Below are 11,522 nucleotides of genomic sequence, written 5' to 3'. Positions count from 1 at the left end.
CTTTTATATTTTATATTTAAATTACGAAAGTAAACGAAAAAAATATAAGTGTACTTAGTTACCAAATTTAAAAGCCCTGACATAAATCTATCAACATTCACTAATTTTTTATTTTTTAAATTATTATTTAGGGTCTGTATTTGATAACTTTTCTCACATTAGAGTCTAAACTTTTTTTAGTCCAAGTTAGGTCCTAAACAACTATTCACACGCTGGGACTTGAATTTTTTTTCAAGTTACTCTTTGAACTTGATAATTGTTCTTACATTGGGGCCTGAACTTGACAATTGTTCTCACATTGATGCCTAAATTTTAGGGTTTTAAAGGACTAACTTGAACAATAAAAGTCTAAGCCCCAATGTGAGAACTACCAAGTTCAAGGCCAGCCTAAGTTGGACCAAAAGGAAATTTAAGCCTCAATATGAAAACAATTGTCAAGTTTAAGGCCTAATTTGGGCAAAAACAATTCAGGCCCCCAAAATTAAAAAAGATACCAAATTAAGGTCTCAAAAATGTGATTTAACCCTTTATTGCTCACAGAAAAATATTAGTATTTTATTTACACCCAGAAAAAAAAAATAGAAAGAGTGATGAATCACATAAATAATTAAAATAATAAAACATAATAAAATTAGTTCAACGCTGTTCTCAGTTACTAGTGTTCTATTTTTCAACCAAACCCCCTCCCCTCTTTACGCCCCAAGCTTTCAACTCCCACTTATATTTCTTACCACTTTTTAAGCTCATTTTCTAACAATAATAGTTCTACCTAAACCGCCGTACGCCGCCGCTTCTTCCGCCTACAGAAGATGGAGCAAAAGCTGCGAATGGAGATAGACCAGATGCCACCACGTGGAGCTCACCATAGGCGGGCCCATTCCGACACAACTTTCCGTTTCGATGATCTTCTCCTCTTCGACCCCTCGGACCTCGATCTTTCCTGCCTTGACCTTCCGGATTCCTCTTCCAATCCCAGTCTGCCACCTGTCACACCCGTACCTGCTGAATCCTCCGATGACTCCTCATGCAACGGCCCTCCTCGCTCCATCCTCAATAACCCTAGGCATATCCGTAGCCTTTCTGTTGACTCCGATTTCTTTGACGGACTCGGGTTGACTGGACCCGCGATCTCCGGAGGAGCTGGGGATGAGAAATTTGGCGGGAAAAGAGGTGCAGGAGAGAAGAGGGTTCACCATAGACATAGTAACTCGATGGATGGTTCGACTACGGCATCGTTTGACGTTGAGTCCTTGATGGCCGTTGATGGTGTTAAGAAAACTATGGCTCCTGATAGACTTGCTGAGCTTGCCCTTATCGATCCCAAGAGAGCTAAAAGGTAGAATATTTTTCCTCACAATTTAAACTTAATTAATGTAGATATAGGATTTCAAGTCGAATTTGGTTCTTCGCCTGTTATTCATCAAAGCCAATGTGTTTTATTTCTTTCCCTTCTTCTCTTTAATAAATTAGCTGATGCTTTCAATTTTCTTACCTAAATGGAGGGTTTTATTTATTTATTTATTTATTGGGGGTGGTGTAGGATTCTGGCTAACAGGCAATCAGCTGCGCGTTCAAAGGAGAGGAAGATTCGATACACGAATGAACTAGAGAAGAAGGTTCAGACTCTTCAGACAGAAGCTACCAATCTCTCCGCACAGGTCACAATGTTACAGGTAAAAAGTACTTTATGCTGGGTTTAGCTTTACAGCTTACACTTCACCTCTCATTGATGTGATCCTTTACTCATTTCTAGAATGTGAACTCGCCTGGTTCATTTATTCAAATGTCCTTTTTTCTTGGTCATGTTATAATATTAACACCTGAATTTATAAGCTACTTTCCAATTTCTGAAGTCAAAGTTGGCTATTTTTTACTGTATCTTATGTCTTAATTATGACAGGGTTTAGCTACTGATTGGGATTTTGTGTACGAATTATTATATGCATGAAACACATGCTTTCATATTCGTTTATAGGTCAAATCACATATAAGATCATTGCAATAATTGTTGAAGAATTTACTGATTTCACTTGGGACTGTATTCAATGTAATACTATTTCAAAAATCTAGTAGTTTCAGTTTCTTCCTTTGGGGTGGGGAACTCTTAAACCAACTTGAGTATGAGGCTGTTTTAGACAGCCGTAGCAGTTATTTGGTGTCTAGATGCATGGGATTTTCTTTGTTGAAAGAAGTGTCCGCTGTAATAATTAGTAAAGGCCTTGTATCGCTTCTGTCTAAAGTTAGTTAATGCTGGCACTTGGCAGTACTTTTAGCCACTTTGCACATTTTTGAGAAGTTCCTTTGTGTCTTCTCTTTTGCAAACTGTATTTCTGACTCACTTAAGTACCTTATATAACAACAATCATTGATCAATCCTTGAATTTTCCGAAATGACAACATTATGCACTTTTTTTAATCATGCCTTGGAATGATGCAAAGGCATGAGTCTCCCTTTTGGCATTGGCGCATTGCTTTTCAACTATTTCATATCAATCCTTCTTTGATTCTGCTACCACCATTTAGGTCATGCATGTGCCTGGAAAATAGCCTTTCGTTGCGATAAGGTGGGCTCGGTTGGGTTTCAGCCCCATGACATCTGGTTTCTGCTAACATGGAAAGCACCTGTTTTGTGTCTTTAAGGCCCAAATATTTGTTTATTGCATTCACAGTGAAGGAAGGGAACCACTTCTAATATATTTCTCCTATGATACAGAGAGACACTACTGGGTTGACTACTGAGAACAAGGAACTGAAACTACGGCTACAGGCTATGGAGCAACAAGCGCAGCTTAGGGATGGTATGCTTGCTTTTCCTTCTTTTTGCACTAAATACACACTAAATATACTTGGTGGAGAGGGATGTAGGGAAGGGGGAGGGGGGACACTGAGGCTTTTCCTCTCCCTTTCATATTCTCTTTGATTTCCCCCAAATTTTTAGTATTTTTATACTTAAAAAAGTGGATAAAAAAACAATTTTCCCCCTCTCAAAAAAAGTATATTTTGATCCCCTTACTGCAAGTGCCCTAATATAAATTCCCTGTCTTCGTCCCTGATGAAATAATATCATTTTTATATTCATTCATCAGTTATGACAGATTGGTAAAACCATCAAAACTCTGCCATTTCATAGTTAAGTGATTCTATCATCTGGATCCAGTGTTTTCATAATTTAATAAAGTAAACCATAAATTTAAAAGTGCAAAGAGAAGGGCTCGGTTAATATGGCATGTAAAAGAGTATGACACTTTAGCCTGTAAATTTGAAGGCCTACAGGAAAGGTACTTTATTAATATGGCATGGAAAAGTTTGTCACATCTTTGTTTATATATGGTTTTCAGATGCCTTATATATTGTCAGAATATGATTTTCAAAGTAACCAATTCCTACTATGTCATCGAATAGGCAAGGTAATAAACAAGTTGAGCTTTAAAGGTACTTATTTAGTATTTATTTTTCTGTGGTTTGCAGCTTTGAATGAAAAATTGAAGGAAGAAGTGCAACGGCTTAGGATACAAGCTGGTCAAGTGTCTGCAATGAATGGAAATCCTTTCAATAGAGGACTATCTCCTCAATATTCAACCCACCAACCTGCTCCACATCACTTTGGCGTCCTGCAGACACCGCAACAACAACAACAGCAGCAGCAGCTGCAGATGCCTCATTCATCCACCAATAACCCGACTTTGAACGGACAGCCTCAACCTCGCTTTATGGATTTTAACTAGAGGGCATAGTTTCATGTTGGAAGGAAATGCTTGTTAAGCATAAGAAAATCCAATCACTGTAAGCATCTTGTACATAGAAATATGTGGTATGCATTGCAGGTTCTGGGATTAGTCCCTTTTTTATCTGTTTCTCACATGGCTTTATCACCATTAGAGTAGAGAAATGAATTGAAATGTGTTGGTTATAGAGATTAGGTTCTAATTATATAGCATAAATGATGGGTAGATGATTGTTGTTGTAACAAATCGTAATATTTATAGAATAATAATATAATTATTCCTTGGAGTTGGTATATTAACTTAGATGCATTCACATTGTCTTGTTAATCAAATTTATTATTATATCTAAAAGGACCAGATTATCTCAAACAATGAAAATGGTGCAACTTTGTTACAAAGATCAACATTCTGTCATTTTATCATGAATGTTAAGACTAATGATGCTTCGCCAGTTTTCTTGTAAACAGCGGCTGACAATATATTCCATTTTGGTTTATTGATCAACAACAAGAATAAACAAAATGTTCTTTTTTGTCTTGTAATTCTCAAATAAAGTTGATTATCAACAATGACGGCCAGATCAAACAACCTAAATTGTAAGGTAATCTTTTTTTTTTTCTAAAAGAATTTATGGAGTGATATGATATTCTGTTCTGGTAGCCAACATACTGGAGAAGAATTCATAGAGTATATAATATGATATTTTTAAGATGAAGAGCCATGCCTTGTGAATATGATATTTGAATATGAATATTTTTAGCTCGTCTGTGTGTCTCAATTCCGAAGTTAGTCATTTACACGGTCCACCACACGCTCGTGTGCTGTCGACTGTCCCATTTTCAACGACAAAAACGCAGAAGAAAAGGGTTTTGATACCCTACCTAAAAATAACAATGACCCTGAAGCAAACCCGAGACTCCCAAAGCCTAGAAAACAAATTCAATTACTCAATTAACAAAAATTCAAAGAGATACGCTAAATCGCAACAACAATCAACGCCGAAACTTTTAATGCACAAACCCAAAATGAACAAAACTTATTTACCGGAAGTTCAACAACCCACACTCAAGTTCTAGACGATGAGAGAAGCGTTAGGTGTCTCTTAACCTTCCCCTAAGCTTCCATAACAATGAGCAAACAAAGCAAAACAAAACCGATCAACACCCTCACCTCGGAATTTCAAAAAATTCACAATTCATGCATAAGGACCAAAATTACTACGATTAAATCTTACCTTTAAGCACTGAAACAACCAACAGTACGATACGATTCAACGATTAACCCAACATAATGTTATACGAAGAGAAATTCAAGAACGACGCCAAAAGAACGAAGAAAAGGAAAAAAAAAAAGAAACACTGAGGGAGAAGGAGTTAACGTATAAGAGAATTCATTTAAAATCCTAAGATCAATATTTATGGAGAAGTGCAAAAATAATATTAGACTCATTCTTGGGACCTCAATGCACAAAATCTAACTTAAGCGATACATGCAAGTCTAAAAGTTAAATTAAAGAATACACAAAACTTCAAAAGATGCTACTTGAATGTATCTTCAGTGAGCAACCACAGCACATTACCACAGAAACACTCACATTTCCATTAACACAACCTACAAAAAAAACTCACATTTTTAGGGTATTACAAGCTAAATACATCAAAATGCATAAGAATTTAGAGAACATATATTATATCCTGTTAAATAGGTATTTATATCCAACACTTATCCAAATTTATTGCTTAAAATTGTAGTCTTCAGTCATCCCTCAACAGTGAATGATTCAATGTTTTAAAAATATGGACAGATGGTTCTAACAATTTAAAATTTTGGACTGGTGATTAAACTGATTATATACCATTTTTTGTTCCACTGATCAATAATAATTAAATAAATAATTTTAAAATCATAAAAATTAATAAAAATTCAAAAATTGGTTCAGTCTCGCTTTTTTGTTTTGGTTTTCAGTTTGTTATTAGTTCACATAAACTGTTTTATACTTTGATTTTAATTCATTGATCGAACCGATCGAGTCACCGGTTCTATTTCAACTTGTCATTTCAGTTTGGTTTTTGACATCATTAATTGGATCCGTTAACTACAACAAATAAATAAAAGACGAAGCCTGAGGTCGGCATGCAAACCATCACTATTCACTACCATGGATATAAACCAATGGATCACTTTCAGTTCAACATCAAGGAAAAACGACAACAGCTACCAGTTTACTAGGCACCATATAAACAAATAACAGCAAGCTTTTGACATCATCTGAAAATTGCAGTCTTGTTAGAATTGTTTTCTTCCTTTTATCCATTCCATTAAAGAACATAAGGTACGAGCAAACCTTTCAGAAGATACAGACCAAATGATTGATAAATCTTACGAGGAAACAGTGGTTTCTTTTTGATGTTTACAATGGAAGAATCATTTCCATTGGAGCATCATCGACAGCTACAACGCTAAGGCTGTCAAGTATCACCATAAATTCCAAGGTATCTTCTTATTGAACTGTCTTTTTTGAATAAACCAGGCATAGTCAAGGACATGGAAAAATAAGTTATCTGAGAGATAAATCTCGGACTATATCACTTATAGTCAATATATATATATGCAAACTTAAGCGATAAAGTTCAATACCAATTTGGTCAACTTTTTTGTATTTGGCCCTGGAATATTGGCTCAAGTGATTGAAAATGGAGCTCAGCATCTTGTTGATCATGTTACTCCTTTTCATATTTCTATCCTCTGCTTTCTGCTTAATCCGTATAGGGACTTCACCAAAAGCAATGGAGGGTATCCCTGGTAGCATGGGTTGGCCTATTATAGGTGAAAGTTTATCATTTCTGTCAGACTTTTCAAGCCCATCTGGTATTTTCAGTTTTATGAACAAGAGACAACAGAGGTAATGAATCAAAGTTTTTGGAATTTCACCAAATTCATTGTTCTTTATGTTTTGATTATCTTACTCTGGGTGTGAGTGTGCATCCAACATGGATATGTTCAAATTTTTTTCATGATTTTCGTGTTTCCAAATGTCTTAAATGATCATATCCCACATGCACGTCCAGATAAGTGTTAAACTCGGATGTCAGACGCATATATTTTAAGAATAATATCTGCTTATATACGCATAAATATTTTCCAACAGATATGGAAAAGTGTTCAAGAGCTTTGTTTTGGGGAGATACACTGTGTTCATGACTGGCAGAGAAGCAAGCAAAATCCTGTTGACAGGGAAAGATGGGATGGTGAGCTTAAACCTTTTCTACACAGGCCAACAAGTTTTGGGTCCCAACAGTTTGCTTCAAACCAATGGTGAGGCACACAAGAGGCTTAGACGCCTTATTGCCGAACCACTTTCCATTGATGGTTTGAAAAAATACTTCCATTTTATCAACACTCAGGCAATTGAAACACTAGATCAATGGACTGGTAAAAGAGTATTAGTCCTTGAAGAGGCTTCTTCAGTTGAGTTTTCCTTTTCAGTTTTTGTTCTTTCTTTAAATGTTAAACTTTTATCTGGAAATTTTGAACTGATTCCTTCCTGGTTTGCAGTTCACTCTCAAAGTAATTGGCAACATGATAATGAGCCTTGAACCTAGTGGTGAGGAACAGGAAAGGTTTAGAGCCAATTTCAAAATCATTTCTTCTTCATTTGCTTCCATGCCTTTCAAAATCCCAGGAACTGCTTTTCATCGTGGTATTAAGGTAAACTTTTGTTTGGTTTATAAATTATCCGAACTCTGGGTAAGTGTCAGATATGTGTATGCATCCATTAAAGTCTATAACTTACAAGCTCAGCTTATGACATGACATATGGTCTACATTTGAAGGATCATACTCCATGTCAATGCTTGAATATGCGTCAAACGCGGATATTTTAAGACATTACGAAGGAGGCATTGCATTGCATTGCTTGAATATAAACAGAATCCTTGATATTTTCTCTGATACAATTTTCTATTTATTTTCAGGCCAGGGATAGTATGTATGCCATGATAGATTCAATCATAGCAAAGAGGAGAAATGGGGAAGTGATCCAACAAGATTTCCTAGAATCCCTAATTATTAAACACAGCAAGGGAACAAATACAATAGACAATGAAGATAATAAACTCACTGATCAACAAATGAAGGACAATATATTAACTCTACTAGTTGCAGGCCACGACACCACGACCGCAGCTCTTACATGGCTCGTCAAATTCCTTGGAGAAAACCCAGCAGTTTTGGAACAGCTTCGAGTAAAACACTTATTCGATCTTCTTCTTCAAGTTCTTATTTGAACGTTTCAAGTCTAAGACTACACTATTACTTTGCAGGAGGAACATCTGCAAATTCAAGCAAATAGAAAGGATGGAACCAATCTTACATGGTCTGAAGTTAATAATATGCCTTACACCAACAAAGTAAGCTTAAATGCTTATATATATATATATATCAACTTATTGAAGACTCATTGTGGACTAATACTTCTTCACAACAAATTCAGGTGATTAGTGAAACTCTAAGAAGGGCCACAATTTTACCATGGTATTCAAGGAAAGCTGCTCAGGACTTTGAGATCGATGGTATATTAGTATATGACTGTTCCATGTGAACAAATATTTTCTGATATTTCCTCCAGAAATGCAGATTGAAAATGACTTCTTTTACTTGATTTTCAAGGCTATAATATCAAGAAAGGTTGGTCCATTAACCTGGATGTTGTTTCCATCCACCATGATCCTGAAACTTTCCCTGACCCTGAAAAGTTTGATCCTTCCAGATTTGATGTAAGCAATCAGCAATAGAATTTTCAGTTCTTCTACAAGGCATATACTTGAATAAATCTATGTAATCTTAATTGCAGGCACCATTAAAGACTTTCAGTTATCTGGGATTTGGCAGTGGACCACGAATGTGCCCCGGAATGAACCTGGCTAAACTGGAAATCTGCATCTTCATCCATCATCTTGTTTGCAAATACAAGTAAGATGATAGAATGCCTAAATCATAGAACTCTAATAATTTTAAATGCCTAAGAAAGTGATTTGAGAAAGAACTCATAGTTTGATAACTATAATTATTCATTTTGTTAATGGAAGAGTTGTCACTGAATTATGTAACAATGTAATCTCTATCACAGGTGGAGAGCTCTGGAAAAAGATGATTTTGTACAGCCAACACTTGTTCGTATGCCGAAGAACAAGTATCCCATTATGGTTGAGCTTCTGTGAAACTTTTCATACCAAAATCAAGAAAAAAGCAGGAGAAAGAAATGTTGCAGCATGACTGCTTGAATTGAAGAACAGGATATCACATGTGCATACACAAAAAGATCAAAATGAAAAGGAAATAATGTTTTGTATCAAAATTTTGCTGAACTTTCAAGTATCTCTATCTTGTTGCCATATAACAAAGTTTATTAGTAAAGAAAAGCCCTTGGCAAATAAACAAAAAAATTCATGTTAATATTCTAGTTCAGACACACTTGAAATTCATCCAATGGGTTAAAAATGGCATATTATTGGACAGGACATGCCTGAAATTCAACTCAAGACTTGTAGTGAATAGTGGCAGATTGAGGGCAAGAATAAGAAAGTTGTCACCCTAACAGACTTCGAAGTTCTTTACCACACAAGGTTCATGTAATCACTCTTAAAAATGTGATATTCAACGGATCTGATTCAAATCCTAACATCTAGACAACGACCTTTTATACTAGAATATTTGACTGGAAGAGAATTTTTCTTTTTCATTCATATTCAATTGTATATTACATTACAATATTTATAGGAAAATATTATACATAAAAACAAAAAAGCTAATTCTTAAACTTAAGGTATCAGTTTCCTAAGTTAACTAGATCAAATACTTAAAAGGTCAAATATTACAACATATTTCTTTTAATCTCGACATTCCCCACAAGTTAATTGGATCCTAATATAAATTACTGAAGGTCAAATATTACAACATATTTCTTTTAATCTCGATACTCTCCCATAAGCTAACTGGATTTTAATATCAATTAATTAAGGTCAAAGATTACAACATATTTCTTCTAATCTCGACACTCCCCCACAAGTTAACTGGATCTTAATATCAATTACTTAAGGTCAAAGATTACAACAAATTTCTTCTAATCTCGACACTCCCCCACAAGTTAACTAGATCCTAATATCAATTACTTAAGGTCAAAGATTTCTTTTAATCTCTACACTCCCCCATAAGCTAACTGGACATTAATATCAATTACTTAAGGTCAAAGATTACAACATATTTCTTTTAATCTCGACTTCTTCTAATCTCGACATTCCCCCACAAGTTAACTGGATTTTAATATTAATTAGTTAAGGTCAAAGATTACAACATATTTCTTCTAATATCGACACTTCCCCACAAGTTAACTAGATCCTAATATCAATTAGTTAAGGTCAAAGGTTACAACATATTTCTTTTAATCTCGACACTCCCCCACAAGTTGGTGCGTAGATTTCTATCATGCCCAACTTGCTAATTAGAGTCTCAAAAATTAACTTTGACAATTTTTTAGTAAGTTTATCGACAACTTAATGTGAAGTTGGGATACAAGGCAAGCGAATCATCTTGAACTTCAAACTTTGTTAGCGCAATAGAGTTTTATAGGCATGAATATAGATTTCTTCAATTTTTCAATACCTTTTTTAGCCACATTATTTCACAAATCCCATGAGCCATAGATCCGTTCTTTGCTTTAGCACTATTATGAGCTATGGCATTTTTTTTCTTCTCCAAGTCGCTAGATTTTCCCAAACAAATGTATAGTAGCATGAGATGGACCTTCTATTTGAAACCGAAGTTGCCTGATTGCCTTTATGTAAACTTTAACGCCTTATTGCTCATTTTTTACCAAAAAAAAAAGGAACCCTTTTTCCCAGAGAACTTCATAGATATCTCAATATACTATAAATGGCCTCAAGGTGCTCTTCACATGGTGAGTGCATGATTTGACTCACTAAACTTTAGCGAATGTAATGTTTGGCTAAGTATGAGATAAGTAGATAAGTTTTTATACTAATTTTTTATATTGTGCAACACTAACAAGTTTCCTTCTTTTTTTTTCTAAACTTTAGATTAACATATTTGAATGAGCTATTTTTATTTCTTGAAAATATCTCAAGTTTTTCAAGTACTTGATCTTGAATTCGAGCGCCAATTAATGCTTAAATAGCTTCATTTCTTTTTTATCTTCTCCTATGAGGATAATATCATCGACATATTCAATTAGAATAGCAATCTTATCTCATTCGAGTGTTTTACAAACACTGAATGATTAGTTTATCCTTGAGAATATCTATTTTTATGAACTAAGTAAACATCTTGAACTAAGCTCCAGGTGATTGTTTTAGCCATATAAGGACTTACTTAATTTGTATGCCTTTGCTCTAAATTCTCTTTCCAGTCATGGTAGTACCTCATCTAGATCTCTATTAAGGATTGCATTTTTCGCATCCAACTATTGAAGAGGTCAAATAAGATTTACTATAATTAAAAAAAAAAGAACTCTAACAATATTCAACTTTGCTACTAATGCAAATATCTCCTAGTCAATGTTATAGGTATGTGTGAAACCTTTAGCAACCAATCCCTTCTTGTATTTATCAATTGATCCATCAGACTTGAACTTGATTGACCATTTGCATCCAATCATCTCCTTCTCCTTTGGTAATTTTAAAATTTTCACGTGTTATTCTTTTCAAGAAATTTCATCTTCTCATGTATAACTTCTGTCCATTTCAAAACCTTTAAAGCATCCTATATATTCTTAGGAATTTC

The 11,522-nt window shown here is 34.8% G+C and overlaps 2 protein-coding genes across 2 annotated transcripts; both read left to right on the top strand.

Annotated features, from left to right (window-relative positions):
* The first annotated feature begins 638 nt into the window (after positions 1-638).
* Positions 639-4,018, top strand: LOC107910451 (transcription factor VIP1). The gene is made up of 4 exons (XM_016838286.2): positions 639-1,336; positions 1,541-1,673; positions 2,714-2,798; positions 3,469-4,018. The coding sequence occupies exons 1-4, from the start codon at positions 810-812 to the stop codon at positions 3,723-3,725; spliced, it is 1,002 nt and encodes a 333-aa protein (XP_016693775.1). The 5' UTR covers positions 639-809; the 3' UTR covers positions 3,726-4,018.
* Positions 4,019-6,379: 2,361 nt separating this feature from the next.
* On the top strand, positions 6,380-9,144 carry LOC121214608 (abscisic acid 8'-hydroxylase 3). The gene is made up of 9 exons (XM_041088419.1): positions 6,380-6,627; positions 6,874-7,192; positions 7,281-7,433; positions 7,700-7,969; positions 8,048-8,134; positions 8,218-8,296; positions 8,394-8,500; positions 8,578-8,696; positions 8,854-9,144. Exons 1-9 carry the CDS (start codon positions 6,419-6,421, stop codon positions 8,942-8,944), a joined length of 1,434 nt encoding a protein of 477 aa, XP_040944353.1. The 5' UTR covers positions 6,380-6,418; the 3' UTR covers positions 8,945-9,144.
* Positions 9,145-11,522: the final 2,378 nt, after the last annotated feature.

This window comes from Gossypium hirsutum, chromosome D02 (assembly GCF_007990345.1).
Source record: "Gossypium hirsutum isolate 1008001.06 chromosome D02, Gossypium_hirsutum_v2.1, whole genome shotgun sequence".
NCBI lineage: Eukaryota > Viridiplantae > Streptophyta > Magnoliopsida > Malvales > Malvaceae > Gossypium > Gossypium hirsutum.
Note: the sequence above shows the minus strand (reverse complement) of the source record. Positions and strands in the feature narration are given on the sequence as shown.